Source organism: Lutjanus erythropterus, chromosome 16, assembly GCF_056507025.1.
Source record: "Lutjanus erythropterus isolate fLutEry1 chromosome 16, fLutEry1.hap2, whole genome shotgun sequence".
Classification (NCBI taxonomy): Eukaryota; Metazoa; Chordata; class Actinopteri; order Lutjaniformes; family Lutjanidae; genus Lutjanus; species Lutjanus erythropterus.
Genome location: NC_139332.1, coordinates 18,085,562 through 18,103,733, shown reverse-complemented (window position 1 = coordinate 18,103,733; position 18,172 = coordinate 18,085,562). Strand labels below are relative to the sequence as shown.

Here is an 18,172-nt window from a genome sequence, read left to right as displayed (position 1 = left end):
CTTACACACTGGGCCTTTGACTGTGATCTTGCACTTGTGTTTGAGCAGTAATTATAAAAAAAAGGAGAAAAAAAACCCCTCAAAATGTGATATTTTGTTTTGTTGTTTGCTTGTTGTTAGAGTTTTCCCACAGTCATAGATTTTTGTCTTAAAGCACTGCATTGTATCATATTGAGTTAGAGGAGCTTAATTTATAAGGCCTTTCTGATGAAAAGCTGTTAAACTTCAAGGAAATTGTGCCTCAGACTTTAAAGATTTAGAATTTTGTGTTTTAATCCTCTATAGCGATGTATTATTTCTAAAATGTGCTTTGAAGTTATTTTCAGAAAAGGAGCATTGATGCATGCTGACCTAAGCTTTTTTCCAAGACGTTACAGAATTTTGATTAAACGTATATAATGAATGCAAATGATCTGAAACAGTAAAAAAAAAAAGTATTTTATTCTGACATTCCAGGGCAGCTGTTTCCTCACATTTAGCCTAATTGAGTGTGATTTATCAGCGGCACAGTAACAGTAGGCTAATGTCACCATGTAATGATATATCAATCAGGATGAATCTCAGTAGCTTTGTGTAAAGGTCAGAGTGAAGGAGAGGTAATGGAGACAATATATTGAGGAGCATTTGAAATAAACTCCTCCTTGGCCATCTGTCCCATCAGTAATATCCTCTAAATGGTAAACGCAGTGGTGCAAACTCACCGCATGAAATGTCAAGCTGAGGAGGAGACATTTTGAAAAAATAAAAACAGTAATATAGCCTGAATATTATAACAAGTATCTCTAAATCCAACGACAGAAGTCAGATTCCAGTGTGTGTGCACTCTTAGAAATTACAGGTGCTAACTAGAACCATGAAGAGTTCTTTGGCTCGTCCTCAAAAGAGAACTCTTGGAGCTTTTGGTTGAGAGTTCTGCTTAGAATGCAACATAAAGGATTATACCTACAACCATCTGTGAAAGTTTTTCACCCAGAACCTCCTATGAGAGGTTCTATCCATAACCTTCTAAGAGTGCTAACAAGAACTCACTCAGGAGGTTCTACTGAGAACATTTTTATATTCCAAGGGTTTTATCTAGAACCCACCTACGGGGTTCTACGGATCACTTTTTTATATTATATATAAAAATATATCAAGGACCGTTGATGAAAGAGTTCTTCAAGGATTTCGACAATCCTTGAAGAACTCTTTCTTCCAAAAAGAGTTCTTTGGATGAAAAGGGTTCATAATGGAACCCTTAGTCTTCCAAAAAACCCTTGACAAACCCTTTCTTTTAAAAAAAAAAAAAAAAAGGTTCTTCGGAAGAAGGAAATGGTTCTGGGCAGAATCTTAGTACCTCAAGAAGAACCCTTCTGTAACCCTTGTTGCTAAGAGTGAATGAACAGCAGGATATCCTGCTGTGGTAAATTTTCTGTTTATGGATTCTCAACATTAGACAGGGTTATATGCCTCCCTTGAGTTTCCATCTCCAGGTTCTTCCTCACCCCACCAGCTCTCTCTCTCTCTCTCTCTCTCTCACACACACACACACACACACACACACACACACACACACACACACACACACACACACACACACACACACACACACACACGCATACACCTTCCTTGGCCGTCTCCCAAGGCGGTCAAACAGATTACTACGGGCGTTAACCCCATCGATCTGCTCCAAATGGCCTCCAAATGCCAGGAATTAGATTTCAGACTGGGGAAGAGGGAAATAAAGTACTGTAGTATTTCTTTCCGTTCGACTTGGGAGTTAAGTGCTGCTGTGCCTTCCTCATTGTACCAGATTTTTTCCTCAGAACTTCTTTGTGTTTTTCAGGACAGTTATATTTGTCTCCCTTTTATACCTTGTTTAGAGCATATTTCTCCGGGAAAATTGGGGTGTAAGATACAGCCTGTACCTCAACGCTCTCCGTGACTGCTTGAAAATCCTTGAAAAAGACATAAGACATAACATTCAGTACTGTTGAAAAAGGATACGCGAGAGTAAAGAGTGAAAGAAGTGAATCGAAGGAGAGAAGGAGCAGCTTGTGTACATTCTTAGAAATAATAGTTCGAAAAAGGTTCTTCCTGGGGGGCAGAAGTTCTACACAGAACCACTTGCTTATGAGGAACTCTTTTCTGAAGTAAGCATTTGTCAATGGTTCTTTTTGGAGGAAAGAATTCTTCAGGGATAGGATCAATATGTGAGACCATTTCTGACTTACTGGCAGAATACTATATGGTTCCTCGTAGAACCCTCAGAAGACAATAGAGTAGTGGGTGAAACCCTGGCAAAAAGGCTATTTTTGGATCCCCCAGGGTGGGTTCTCTATGAAACCCTTGTAATATAAAAGAGTTCTTAGTAGAAGCCCCCCAATAAAACCTTCTGGGTGGGTTCTAGATGAATGTAGATATAAAATATAAAAAGGTTCTTAGTATAAAATGGTTCTGAGTTGAACCTCCACTAGGACTCTAAATGAAACCCTTGGAATATTAAAATGTCCTTGGTAGAACCCTCTGGGTGGGTCCTTGTTTGCACTAGAAAGATGAAAAGTTATAGATAGAACCCCCAGAGAGGGTGTGGGTGGGACCATTACACCATAGAAGTAGAACATCTCATAGAGGGTTCTGAGTGGAACCTTTCACAGATGGTTCTAGGTCTAACACTTTATGATGAGTTCTGAAAGGGTTTCAGGTGGAACCTTTATAAAAAGTTCAAACAAGGAACCACAAAGGACTCTTCTACAGGGACAAGCCAAATAACCCTATATAGTTCTATGTAGAACCCTGGAAAAAAAAGAAAGAATACATACAGTTTTGAACTATAGCTCCTTATTTGGTCAGGTCATGAATTACTCCATTGTGGGGCTATAACGGAGGGCAGCTTTATAACACTGGTTGACTTGACTTTATTATACTGCATGCTTAATGTCAGGCTAATACCTCTTCATTCCTGTCTGTCTCTCCCTCTATTCAATTGCATGTTTCTCCCCCTTTCTCTCACCATCACCTTCACTATCTCCATGTCTCGTTACTCTTTGTGTCCCATTATATTCTGCTGCCACCGTCCCGCTTTGTCTATCCGGCATTAAGCTTTACAGAGTCTCCATAGCTGAATAAGTATTGATTAATGTCTGAGTGGTTGTGCTACCTAATGAGAGGCTAAATATAACCATCGCTACACCGGGCCCTGCCGCGGCCTCCTCCCTCCATCCAGCGCGCAAAGTGTGGATAGTTACACCGTTGGCATGACAACACACCGGTCAAGGCTCTGTGAGCAGTCATAACAGATTGTGTGTGCATGTGTGCCTGGTGAAAGTAGGAGAGGATGAATGAAGCACAGAGGGGATGAACAGAGAATGAGAGAAAAAAAGAACAATGTAGCTTCTCTTCGTAGCTTTATTCTTGCTGTTTTCCTTCCACCACGAAAAAGCTAGAGGTTCTAATTTTGGTGATTTTTAATTGCTTACTGGAATTCAGTTGAGCGATCCCATTGTCATCTGAGACAATGACAAATACGGTTAGAGCTGACGAGATTAGCTGATTAGACGGCCGAAGGAAAAATAACTGGCAATTATTTTGATAATCAATAAATAGTTTAAGTCATTTATCAAGCAAAAATGCCACAAATTGTTTAGCTCCAGCTGATTAACTGATTGCCTTTGTGTTATGTTATATTAAACTAAAGATATATTTCTTAAGTCCAGTTCTTGTCCTTCAGGAAGAACACTTTTGGAACCATTATTTCTATGAGTGTGGGATTTAAGTCATCAGACTTCTTATTGTGTGAAATGCCTTTCAGTTTTTGGAGTAGAGGACCAATTATTGGTAAAAAAACCCCTCAGTTTTCCCCTGCGCACGTACATTCATGCCAGTTGAGAACAATGTATGCTGTAATGCCAGTCAAAAATATACTAGATTGCGGATATGCCTCAGGTGAAATGAGAGGGAGAAGATGTGATTAGACACAGTGGGGATTCCTTATCCTGGCCACACAGCTGAATAAAACAGCAGGCTATTAAAGAAGATATTCCATTTGCATACTCTTATCATTCATTTCTCTCCAGCTGGCCATAACAAGGTGGGCTGGTAGGATTGTGATTCTCGATTGGTTACCATGCAACAGAGAAGAAATGTGGGCAACTAAACTTGTCAATGTGAGTACAATAGAGCTTGGTGATAGTGCAGGTTTAAGCTGATTTATTGCGGAGAGTGACAATGTAGTGTAGGTGGTAAAGAATGGTTATGTTCCTCGCTCACTCTGCGGCAGATAAAACTGTTTCACAGCATTTTAAACCCAAAAGCAGAAGGTCTTCATGTGTGTGCATGTGCGCGTCTGTGTTTGTGTGGACGTGCAAACCATTTTAAGCCAAACTCGGGGTGTCTGCGACTACACTGTCTAAACAAGTGTTTACATATTTTTGGATGTGATAAACCTCAGCTTCAGCAAACTTTCTTAAAGGACTAGTGCGTAGGATTAAGTAGCATCTAGTTTTTAGGATGCAGATTGCAACCATTTGAATACTGCTTGCCTCACCCTCCTCTTTCATGAATGGGTTCTAGATGAAACCCTTGGAATTCCTGGTAGAACCCCTGGAATAATAAAAGTGTTCTCGGTAGAACCCCAAGGGTGAGGTCTAGATAAAATTCCAACCTCTCATAGGGGGTTCTGGGTAGAACCTTTCACAAATGATTCAAGGTATTACCCTTTATGTTGGATGCTTGGTAAAACTCTGTGTAGGGTTCTCCTATGGGAGCAAGACATATGAGCGCATTTATAAAGTGATAGCACATGACTATATGTAACTGTATAGGGGTGCAGGAAGACGGACGTGGCAGCAGGTAAATGTAGGGTTCTGACACGGTCATCCTTATCTCAGGAAGACCTGATGTAAACCCTACAGGCATGACATCTGCCATGCTCTTAATAAAGTTACCGACAGATCACGACATACAGTCCTACACGTCCGGTTAGGAGTCTCATTCCTCCACATTCGATTTTCAGTTTTTCAATCTGTGCTTTGGAGGGCCGGCTGTGCTGTTGTTCAGCGGGAAATCTCATTCAGTTGCCGGCCGATGGCTAACAAGGTCAAATAACTCTCCAGATGAGATGGAGTGTGTCAGAAGGCACAAACGCACAAACGCACACACACACACACCACCTGCCATTCAGTCGGTCAGTCAGTCAGTCAGTCCATTTATCTGTCAGCCGCACACAGGAGCACATCCTGAATTGAGTGGCAATAATAGAAGACTGAGGAGGGAAGTGTTTACTGCTGATAGGAATATCATTACGAACTCTGGAAATCAGGGAATCACAGCAAAACCAGTTAGCCAGCTCATGTAACAATCAATAGGAACCTACACAGTTTTTTTTTTCTCCTTCTCTTCTCTTCTCTCATTTCTCTCTCTCCCTTTTCGCGCTCTCTTTTCCTCTGGTTGCCATAGTGACGTGAAATGGCTGCATTCTGCAGCACTGGATCAGAGCGGGGGCCCGCTCTCGCCGCCTGTGTGAAATACATTGTTTTACATGATGGTTTCAAAGCACGTCGCGCAGACACACAAGGCTGCAATTACTGTGCGTTAGCATGTGCCACAGCGCACAGGGAGCATAACAAGTTAAATGTTATTTAAATGTCACGTCATTTTTCATAAGCAGTGTACATTACAGTGAAGCAGTGAGTCTGCTGTTTTTGCAGTGCCTCTGCCACAGTATGATAAAGTATAATGACCCCCTGAGCACAGCAGTTTGTTTTGTACAGTTGGTAATTATTGATTCATTCTATTTCAAGTATCAGACAAATCCCTACTTCATCTGAAACTATCAAAAATTTTGTAAAACTTCTTCTCCTGATAAAAACAAACAGAAATAATCTATAACGTATCTAGAACTTGTATTTGTTGCAGAGAAGCATCAAGTCTATATGTTCAGATTTGGGATTTGTAGTGTTTGATAACCAGAGTTAACATTCTGATTATTCTGTTGTGTGCCAGGTACCTGGTAGCCTAAAATAGGCTGAAATTATTAATGGTGTTTCCTGTGAACTTTAGGCCTCTTGAATGAAATTCAGTGTGGTTGCTCAGAGTTCCATGTTGGGCAATCCGTGTAATAAGAATAATTAGCTTATTATTGGGTAAAATAAAGAAGAAAGAACTCAATTTTCATGCCCCTATCCACATACTAATCATAAATAACACCATAGAACATGAAAAAAGCCCTACTATTATTACTATTATGTTACTGTGCTAGCAGTAACATCAAATTTTTAAAAAACTAAAAACTATCCCTGCATCAAAGAGGCTAAATGATGCTTGCAGTTGCAATTACATGTAATCTATTTATGTTGGCCAAACAAGTACAATCAAACAGTAAGAAACACAAGCCTGTTATAATGAAAAAAATGTAGCAGGTCATTAAGGTTAGCTAGGTGGCATTGTGGGGGAGGGGGGCTGCACATCACTGCTCATAAAATCTGTTTTGGACATCATACACTTTGACTTTGACTCTTAGATCACCTTTCTAAGTTAAGAAATAAAATTATGTGTTCAGTTTTTGGCAATTAATTGGATCTTTATGCTAATTACTCATATTAGCCAACATGCAGCTCTCAGCAACCATATCTCATCTACTAAGCCCATAAATGAAGTTTTAATCATAAAAGTTAATAGGAAACAGCATTGCTGGGTTTTGTATAGGCAATATGGGAGTTTTAGTAGTAGACTACCTCTCTCTCTTGTCTCTTCCTGTATCCTATGATTTTAAATGCAATTTATTTATTTTGTATCATTTACTTCTGACTTTCTTTCTGTTTTTACAGCTAAAACTAATCAGAATGTCCTTTCTCTCTTTCTCTTTTCCCCATGTCTTTCTCCTCCACCTCTCTCTGTGTCTGCAGTGTGACAACGCCAAAGGGCTGAGGGCCTTCTTTGATGCCATATGCTACGGTCCCAAACACCTGATGATCTTCGGCGGAGTCTGCCCCTCTGTGACCTCCATCATAGCAGAGTCCTTGGAGGGCTGGAATCTGGTGCAGGTAGGGTTTTTACTGTACATGTCAGTGGTATATATTATAGTGCTATCTAGTGTTTGTGAGCCCCGGCTGCTGTGTCAAGTCCATGATTGGGTAGAACAGATTAGATTTGCTGACTCTGTACTCACTGTACTTATACATGTTCTAAGGTTAATATCAGAAAATCTGATTTTCCTACTTAATTAAGGTTCCAAAAATTCTTCTTCCTTTGAATTGTGGTGTGTAAATATGTCCTGGGGTCTCAACTCATGGCTTAATCCCTCATTAACCTTGCCAGGGTGAATGTCTTACTGACAATTCTCTAATCTCTAGAATCCTTCTTCATTTTACAATCAGAGACGAAATGGCTTAAATCCATTGTACAGTACTGTGCAGAACCTTCAATCAGTTGGTCAAAAATCTTTGCTCATCTTCAGTTAGGCGCTTGGACTTACACTATAACAGAAAACTCTTACACCACCACACCACTAAAACTAGTTTCCCAACCTGTAATCCTTTGTTGAGATGATTTAGTTTTCTTCTTACAAAAACACTTGTATCTTTGAGATTTAGAAAAAAATATAGATTTCAAAAATGGTTGTCATTTCTTTAAAATGTAAGTGAATAATGCTTAATAATTAATATTTGCAGTTGTAACCATTTAATTTTAAAGCACCCAAATAATGACAGTCAGGTTCATGGCTCCCTGTGAACATTTTGACATACAGAATTTTTTTTTTTTTTTATCTCAAACATACAAGTTTATCTGAAGAAGTTAAGTATATCATCTTGACGAAAGAATATAGTTTGGTAAAACTTAAGTTTATTTCATAACAAAAGAGTTTGAGTTCGATGTAAAACTCAGTTTTGTGAAGCCTTAAATGTTTTGCTTTTTTATTATTTTTTCAACAAGAAAAGCAAACACAGATACACTTTGACTTGTTTTTGAAGGACTTCTCCTCATAGTGAAATCCTGTTTCACGTGATTTGACTGAAAAATATGTTTTGGGGGTGTTTTGTTATCAGTATGAACTAATAAAAGTATTACTACTCAGTCCAGTCAATGTTAATTACCTACAAGACGTTCACATAATAGATTTTACCATTCAATTATACTCTTGCTAGCTAAATGGCATTTGGTGTCATTAACATAGTAGAGTTTTGTGATTGCTCGCTGTAAACATTAAACAGCAGTCATTCTTGCATCTGGTAAACTTTTGACCCCTTGAATCATTGCTTACAGTTTCATTGACTGTGTTACTGTGCTGCAGCACCGAAGAGGGAAATCACTCCTCCCAAAGAGAATACATTCAATTCACTGCGAACTCTACAAAGGTTATCGGGCACAGATAAGAAAGGAGTGAAGCTTGTGCTTGGGAGGCGATAGCATAATTTAAGAGGCTGCATTTTGAGTTGAATGTCACATTACGTGGCATATTTCTTCCTGCTTGCAATTACTGTGAATCTGCTGCTTTTCATGTTCCTTTTTGCTCGCTGTCTTGTCAGGGTCACTCAAGAGTGAAAAGATGAGGCAGGATGAGGGAATGAAAGGACGAGCAATTTTTTTTTGTTTCTGTGTTCACTTCCTTTCGGCGGTAATGATCTCGGTCTAGAAAGAGCGGTTCAGGCCATAGTTGAATTTTAAGTGCTCTCGAGTATTTGTCAGTGTGGTTTGTGTGCATGTGTGTCTGTATGCTCTCCTCCTCTCCATTTATTGGCTTGTTTGGCTGTGATTACCTGTGAGAAGTGCAGTAGCAATCTTGTGCTCTGCACAACACTCTGCCTGGTACAATGTGTTCCCCAGAGCACTTTCCCCACCAGACTCTTTTTGCTATTAATACAGATACCAGCACCAACAAATTCCTGCCAGTCTGATCCCAAGTACACATTGTGACACTGTCTGACAGACAGCGGGCGATTGAGGGGAAAATGTCAAGGTGAATGACCAAGAAAACACCTAGAATGTGCCTGTGTTTAAAGAGGATGCCTTAAGAAAACACATTCGATAAATTCAATGACTGTTGTCACTGTTGCCACAAGCAACTGAATTGCTTTTTTTAGGCCAGCAGGCATGTAGGTGCAGAGGCAGTCTGAACGATATACAAATCAGTTAGCTGTCCAGCACCATGTTGAAACCAGTGTAAGTACTGTGGTATCGTATTAGATGTAATAATCTGTGCATTCATCTGTAAACAAGTGTGACTGCAAATATGTGCATGTGTGTTGTTATACTTCTGGCGTGGTACAATATCAGAAGCTCAGGTTACTGTTTTCTGAGATGCAAGATGTCTTTGCAGACCTGAGCTCCATCCTCATCAGAGTATGACTCACCAAGGAGCTATAATGTGCACTGCAGAGAGACACGTCAGTGGATGTAAACAACACACCAGATAGCTTTTGGCTGTTCTGTGGAGCATGAATGCACCGTAAGGTGGCACCTTTCCGTTTAGCTGGTGCTCACACTTGCCGGCTGGATTGCTGGCATGAGCCTCTCTGCCTCATCTGTGAGCCCACTGACACTCACGTGTTCCTATTGAAAGTGTGTGTTTCTTGTGTAAAGCTGTGATTATTAAAGGAGCAATGAGTAAAATATGGTGAGAATTTAAATTCAAAACATGCAAACACACACAAAAAATGAACCAATGTTATCAAACATTATCAATAGAATATAACAGTTATGATGTTATGTCAAAGACATAGCAATATCTGCTGAAGTTAATATGCTAACTAGCAAGCCTCTGCCCCTCCTGCCACGTAATAACACTTTGTGTCTATAGTTTCAGCTGGGAGATGCATATGAGCAGTGAAGCTGCTGCTAAAACTCTTTTATAGTCTAATAAATATCAAAATAAATGTCAATAAAGGAAATATTTTTACACCTATTGTCTGCCAGTTTCTCTCTCTTTTTTTTTTTTTTTACAAAAGTAAGAAGACTTTGTTTTCACAAACACTATTCAACAATCACCAACTCTGGTTTGGTTGAAAGTAAATCCTTAATCCAGCGTGTAAGATATGAAAATATTCTGCTGCCTCTGATGCCCAATGTCCTTCCTCTCCCTCTCTAGTTCACATCTCTCCTGCCCCGACCAGCAGTTTTCAACACTGTCTGAACTAGAGTTGTGGTCGGAGCTGCTGCAAAGCACCATGTTACAATATTTCCTGTCATCAAACTGATATCAAGATTTTTTTTACTCCCTAATATTGTTATTGACATCAGCCCAAAAATCCAGCACTGGTAAGGCTATACAATCCTATTTGTGTATGAAATCATTTGTATGCAGTGTGTGCTTACTTTTTTTTTTTAAATGGGAGACACACAGCTCTCTGCTTTGACAACAGCTGTGGTGAAAGATAGTTAGCCATTGCTTCAAGCTAAAATAATGCTTGAAGGAGGGAATGAAGAGAGAGATTGAGAGGAAGGGCATCTCCTGAACCAAAGAGGAAGAGAGAGAGAGTGAAGGAGAGATGATTAGAAGTTTTGAGTCCCGTACCCTGCTACATTTAGCATGCCACATTAGCAGGAATCTGTTTTTAAAACTATGAATTCTTTCACCCTGAATATTTATAACCCAGCCCTGGCACCCCGTCTGCAAGACTTGAGTTGGTGTAGAAGGGAATAGAGAATTTTTCATGGTGATTTCATGGGCCAGGCTCAACAAGCTCATCATTTCCACATCAAAACAGGGAGCTCGCAGATACTATCTACAGTAGAGATAGCTGAGAGAACAAGCTCTCCTGGAAAAAGCTTAATCATACGCCCATAAAAATAGCTTTCAATCAGTGTTGATGCCTAATGAAGTCAGCTTTGAAAGGCTCAACAAAAATAAACTCCCACTGCGTACCCGTTCATTACGATCTATGCTCACACTTGAATGCACATACTTAAAGCTGAGCAGGTTTTTCGAAAGGGTAGTTGCAGTGCCAGTATCTGTGCTCTAGAAGCCAATAGCTAATATTTTTCCTCGCAGGTGGAATAATGTCTTAAAAGAATGGTAAGCTGAAATGTCTGTAATAATGGCTATTGTTAGGGGATGATACAATGATGCAAATAGTGGTAATGCTATTTGAGAAGACAGAGGGAAGAAAAAAGAAGCAAGAAGTGGGAGGCTGCACTAACACTATTCCAGACTAAGAGACTCGGTGGACCGTTTCGACCTGCAAGGCAAAGGTCAAATGACTGACAGAGACACTTATTAGACTAGTTTTTAGTAGCCTTGCTAACTTATCTATTCATCATTATATAACACAAGATTGTATTGCAAAATTTAGTTGTAGTTCCCTATTTGCTTCTCACAAAAACTGTTTATATACAGTAGATTTTTTTTTGACAGATATTACAATTGCAGTATGATTCACAGTTAGTGGAAATGATCATTTTTGCATCAAAATTTTCATTTTTATTTAAAAAAAATTATGATGTGACATTTGTTTTCTTCCATCTGAAGAATAAAATTTGTTGGTCAGGACATCTCTGCAACAGTACAGGACTTCACTATAATGCTGTTTTGTCACACAGTTTTCATTATCAAAAATATTTCAGCTTCTGCATCCTGGATATTACACTTGGCCATATTACGATTTCGATAATATTTTTGATCAACTGTGCTGCCCTACCAGTGATGTTCTGGGTGGTTTTAATGACCAGGTGCACATCTAATCCAGCCAGTCTTTCTATTGCTCCTCTATACAACAATGGCCATAGGAAAAAAAACATTTCTTTATTCTTTTACTTCCATTTACATTTGACAAATTGTGACTCGTGAACAATGCAAAAACCATTAATAGAAACATATGTAAGGATGCCCTCAGGATAAATTACCTTCTAATTTCTGTATTGCAGCTCTATTATGACAGAGAGATTTTTAAATGGGTGTTTCTGTCGGTGAAACACTTCCTCTGACTCTGCTTAGAAAGTCTGGCTGGAGAAATATCAGATAAAGAAGAGGGTGCCTTTTCAATTATTACTTCTTACTTAAATGGGTCCATTGTTAATGGCATAATATACAACATTTTCCCAAATAAGACATATGGACTCATAAAAACATAATTCCTTTCAGTCATCACTTACCACTAGTTGTAAGTGTGTGGCAGTGGCTGACCCTGTCCTCTGCCTGTATTTCCTTATTTTCTCCTTATTTTTCCATACTCAGGACGCTTTACCATTTGCTGTACTGCATTTTGTGTCCTAAGAATGAGATTTAACTATCAGATATCTTTCTGGTACACTTATGAGCAGCTCAGACAAATCCTACTGATTCTACCTTTTTAAAAAAAATTAATAAAACCTCAAAAAACGACATTGTCAAACCCAAAGCCATTCTGGTCTGTAAGATAACACTTTAACAATAGTAATCGGCTGTATGCACAGATGGCATGTCATTGTGATCGGTTTTCCAGCAGCATATTGTTAATCTCTGCATACTGTGTGTAAGGATTGACCTGTTTGTGACACTTCCTGACTCTGACTCATGTCCTGCTGTGATGCCATTGAAGGGGCTCCTTTGTCGACTGCCTCTCTCTCAGTAGCTCTACATTTTTGTGATGCAGTACTGTACATGTGCTAAAATGACTGCCCAAGCAAATTAAAATGGTGGATAAGAATGTGTCCAGGGCCAACGGACAGATGGCGAGGAGCGGATTTAGGGAATGATGGAGGAATAGACAGACAGTAGCAGACATGCACTGTAATAGCATAAAATTGAAATTCAAAGAAACAGGGCAAGACGCAGCTGTGTTTGTGAGCTGCCATCAGCCACAAATGCCACTGATTGCTGTGTTTTTATTTCCGCAAAACAATGAATGTTGAAGCCATCCTCTTGGCAGCCATCTTGGTCTGTGATTAATCTTGTGTTCTTCTCACCATGATATCATATAATTCCAGAGAGCATTTGGCGAGCTTTTTAAACACTCGCTGGCACAGGTACATGTACCCAGTCAACATGCTGCACTCTCGTCACCCTTTTTTCTTAACTTACGAGAGGTCCTTTTTCCTCCCCACAGCAGTGGTGTCTATTTTCTGTAAATGGCTCATTGAGTGCCAGGAAATAGCCCCAGCCCACCCTCTCGCCAGTTGCTGGCCCCTTCTCGCTCACCAATTAGGCCCATCAGTGGTGGCACTGTTCATTTTCAGCCACGTTGAGTGTGTAATGAAAAATTATGCTTGCCGATCACTTTGCCTCTCGTGATTTGGAAGATTAGAAGAAGGAGACAAGAGAATGTTATTCCTACAAAATTGATCATTTGTAGAGGTGGACTTCCATTGTACAAGGCAGGCCATTTCTGTCATGTCAGTGTTTTTTCTAAAGTACGGAAAATACAGGATTGCACAACAAAAACAAAGTTGTAGTTCCTTCATACTAAATACACATAGAACATGTACTGATAATTAAATTCATAATAGAATAGGATAATGTGTAAAATACATAAACAAAAATAAACAATATACAAGCATTGATATACATATATATACTTTCAGCAACATAAACCACTGCACACTGAGTTACTATGATTTTATTAAGTGTTTTTTGTTGATGATTTTATCTGAGATGTTCCTGCAGCAGTTCTGTTCACATACATATATACATATAGATGTATGGTCAGAGGAAAAAAATCATTGGTGCATTTTTTTTAATTTGCATCAGATTCAATGCAGACAGTAGCAACAAGATAGGGATGAAAATATGGTTGACAGCTTCTCATAAAAATTGGGGGACTTAGCGTTAGGCAAAAGTAGGCAATTATCTAAGGCCCCAAGCTACCAAGGTCCCTACAAAATGCCTCATAAACTTCCCTAATTAAGTATGCTTTCTAAAAATCCATATGCTAAAATGGCTGTGACTGTGGAGATGAATCTGTGAATCTGCTGAAATGTTTCAGGAAGACAGTAGCCAATTTGTGTAACAAACGGCTCAGCGTTATGCAGAGTTTGCTAAAAATGAAGCGAAGCTACCCCAATGGTGCCGAAAAAAGCAGGAAGCAGGAGGATGCTACACGATAATACCCTGCCCAGCCACAAGCTGTCCACCCTGCTGCCACCTGGCAAGAGATACAGAAGTATTTGCTGCGCTACCACCAGACTTCGGGACAGCTTATTTCGTCAGGCTGAGACTCTTTGATTCCTCCTCCACACTCCACCAAAGTCCCATTTCCTCTGCTTCATTTTCCTCCTGTACATGGATAATAAAGTTTTTAGAAATGTAGACTAGAAAATCAGACATCTTTTTTTTACTTGTGTTTCTGTGCTGTAGTTTTGATACTTTCACGTGTCCTGTACCTTGGTGTGAAGCTTGCAAAACTTTAGCCCCAAACCTCTGACTCATTTATCTTTTAGGGACACTGAATAATGAAGTTGATATATTGGAGGAGGGAAAAGTGGATGCGCCTTCTCAAGGTATTATGGTCAGGACCTGGACATAGAGCTAATATTTACCTGTATATGAAGCCCATTTTTCTTCCTCTTGCTGTATTGATCGCCGATGCTTCATTAAACCAGGCAATTTAGGGACAGCAAAGTTGCATCCCTCCTTCGCCTCCTTCGTGCGGCATTCTTTCTCTCTTTTTGAAGCCTCCTCCAACTCTTTAGGGTCTTCTTTTTTTTCCCATTTTCTTTCTCTCGCTCTCCCTGAGTGCTACACTGGATGCTTCAATAAAACATGTGATGCCTAGCACTGCAGTATTCTGCCTCACTTACGTCAAATCCTCCTGTGTACCGTATCAATATTTCATGACTTTCAAAGTTTAGGGTAAAATTTCAGAGTGCAAGGCCAAGGATGGTGTGAGCATCACAATAGATCATCATAAATCAACATTATGAGAGAAGTTGAGGCTCAACTCTTCGTGCTGCGTGTGGCGGACTGTGTGCTGGTTTTGCTCTGTGGGCACCTAGAGGTTATATAAACTGTCCTGTAAAGGTTAAATGACTACCAACAACCAGTCATATTCATATTATGTACATTTACTAGTACAAGGTGCGGTCCTAGGGGTTAATTTCTGACCCCCGTCCTCCCTCTCTCTGTCTGCTCTTCTCTGTGAGTGTGACTCAGGACAGGACCACAGGGAAAAAGACAGGATGCTTAAGAGAGGCAATTAGGCCTGATTTTCATACCGTCTCAGAGCTTCTGGGCCCAGGGGAAACAGGAAACCCAAACTAGTCCAACTCTGGATTAATGTTATTTTACAATCTGTCTGTAGAAGCACTTGATGTCACTGTTGCCTTTTAATGGGCACAGACTTGATTCTGTCATGTTAAATATATTCGTGGAGGTACCATTTGGAAAGCGAGTGGGAGGACGATTCAACATCCTTTTTTATGGCTTGTGAATTACATTCACAGATTTCTGGGACAGACTGCTGATGAAGTTAAACAAGGCGAATGTTGACATTTACAGCAAAGCTAATTCTCAGACAAATGGGCCTGCTGCGCAGATGTAAAAATAGGAAGACTTCTTCTTAATTTCAATGTTTTCTCATTGAGTCAGTCACAATTTCTGTCTCTTTTATTGCTGAAGGCAAAAAAAGGCAGAAAGAAACAGAAGGAAATATTAATTACATGCTATTCTGTGCATTAATCAGACTTTTTTTTGGTTGTGAATGCCGCCTGCACTTGAAGAATGCACCAGCATGTGCTGTAAAGATGAGCTCACGCACGCTGTTGTACCTATTTGCAGCGCCGAATGCGCGCCATTTGACAGGAAACACGGTAATTAGCTAATTAGCAGCGTTTGTTGAATACAAGCTGTTAACGGGCTGCAACTGTTGGTGTCACATATTGAATAAACATGCTAGTTCGTAGGCACTCAATAAGAACAAGCGCTTTGACAGAACATTTTTGTTTCTGTTCTTCCCAAGGAAGTAGAAACTACAAATGGAAACAGTTTCTCATTCTTCCTTTTTAGCACTGACACGTCTCTTTGACACCAAGGTCTGTGAGACACATTCAAAAGGAATACGAGATGAATACATGGTGAATTCTACCCTTGCATTCGAGTACTATCATTCCCCCAGTAGTTTTCTGAAGGAGGGCAAGTAAAAAGAAAATCAGTATGTCATACTCACGGCACTAATGATGGTGCAGGTCCTGCCAGCCACCACCAGCAACAATAAACAAACTAGACACATTAATAGTTCAGGCTTGTTTTTGATGTTTCGCTCAGGGACTTTATCATGCACACCCATCTATGTTTGTTTTTTTTGTTTTATGTGCACCCACATCCTGGTTCTTTTCACGTTTCCCTCTTTTCTCTTTTGGGGTTTGCAGGCTTTGATATTCCTCATTTAGATCATAGAGTCCATCGCACTTTGAAGAGTTAGCTGGGTGTATACAACTTTTAGTTCTAGATAAAAATAAAGCTTTAAACAAGAAAATCCTATGATAATTAAATTTGTTGTCAATTAATTTACTGTAATAACCGGAGCTCAGACACATATCCAAAATGACTTGGCTATATTTTGGAAGGCACAACACATGCTTTTGAGTTAATTTGCTGTTTTACTCGGGCTGCTAAACAGCTATTTTTTGCACTGAAGAGTCAAAAAGAAATCATAAGAGAAAAGGTGTAACGGAGTGGGGAAGTCAGGAAAGAAAGGAAGCTCGGAGGAAACGCTTTGGTAAAACAGACAAATATAATTTAAGGAATAGCGGGAGGCTGCTGCTGAATGATTGAGAAAGTCAGAACAGAGTTTCCCTGCATGTATCAGCGCCAGGATGTAAGAGATACAATTAGTTTCACATCACAAGTGCAAATGAGGGAGCTCCACTCTGATTATAGTTGCATCTCACTTTAGATACCAAGTAACTTTGTGTGTGTGAGAAGAAGAGGTGTGCCTCAGTGAAAAGAGAAACAAAACTTATGTCATATATGAATGTAACGTATACGGCTGGGTACCATTCATATTTGAACTGATGCGGTACAGTACAGAGCCCAAACGGTGTACTAAGTAACATGTTGATAAGGAATTTCAGGTGTATATTTACTAGTGTTAAACAGTGGAAAAAATAAAGTTATCTCAGTTATTTCACACAGCAACTTATCCAACAAGCTAATTAATCACCTGAAGATGTTGATGAAGTTGTTCGTGTCTCACTTAAAGTTTTGTTGTCCATGGAAGTTAAACTTTTTAGGCACAAACTGCAGGGGTGCTAACGTTAGCTCCGGTTGCTGGGGGGGGACTTGGCTTTCAGGTTAAACACTGTAGCCTACACTGCCTACACTCTTCAGCTGTTAGATATATTTTGTGTTTGGTTAGACGTGTTGCCCTCGCCAGCTTTGCATTTTATCTCACAAGTATTGCAGCGAGTGTTGTCCGTGTCACGTTTTAAAAAGTTTAACCACACCTTGCGACCACTTTCAGCTAGCTGGTGCCCTGACTCACTGTGACGAGCTGCAGGGGTAATGCTGCCGACTTTGTACTCTACTAAATTTCAGTATCTGAGAGCACATCTGAGAGAGAAGTTACTAATTAGGTTGGTACCCTTAAAAGTACCAAGGTATCCATCCCTGTTAACATATGTTTTCAGGTTTTGACCAGTTTAACCACAGATACATTTTATTAGAATATTTATGCACATTTTAAAGAAGTAATATTATTCATTGTTTCTAAAAGACAAAAGAAAAAGGGAAGGTCTCGAAATGTTTTTCCTTCTTTCCTCATCTCCTGATCATCTTGTGAACCCCTCAGATTTATCTGAATATGGGAACCACTGCCTGGGATAGTAATGCTGGGTAAAAAACATAATAATGCCATCTTTGTTGTGCAGTGACATTTTTGGTGTTGGGTTAAGAGACTGGTTGTAAGAAGGAGTTGTGAGGTACAGATAACTGATAAGCTGTGAGCCGATAATGCATCATTAAACTAGTACTGCTACTTTTTAGATGTTTTTTTGTCTGATCTTCATCACAGCGCCATGCTGCCGGTGAGCTTTCACAAAATCCTAAAAGACTGCTGCCATCCCGCCCACCTTCATCTTCATCTGATTGTTTTTTTTCCCCCCCTCAATACAGGGACATTTTAGAATCACAGGGCTGGATACCTCATCGACCCAGAAATTCGTGTCGGAAACGGGCTTCTGTGAGGCCGGCATTAGGAGGATCCTTTGAAACGATATCAAAAACAAGGGCGTACTCGCCGAGCAATTGGACATCAAAGAGGACCCGGCTCCATTACAAGCCATTAAA

At 39.8% G+C, this 18,172-nt stretch overlaps 1 protein-coding gene across 1 annotated transcript in view; it reads left to right on the top strand.

Moving 5' to 3' along the window:
* Positions 1–18,172, top strand: part of gabbr2 (gamma-aminobutyric acid (GABA) B receptor, 2) — a 230,227-nt gene that overhangs the window by 58,582 nt on the left and 153,473 nt on the right. Inside the window, exon 2 of the mRNA XM_084739199.1 lies at positions 6,885–7,022. Coding sequence (XP_084595325.1) covers positions 6,885–7,022 — 138 coding nt within the window. The remainder of the gene's footprint in view (positions 1–6,884; positions 7,023–18,172) is intronic.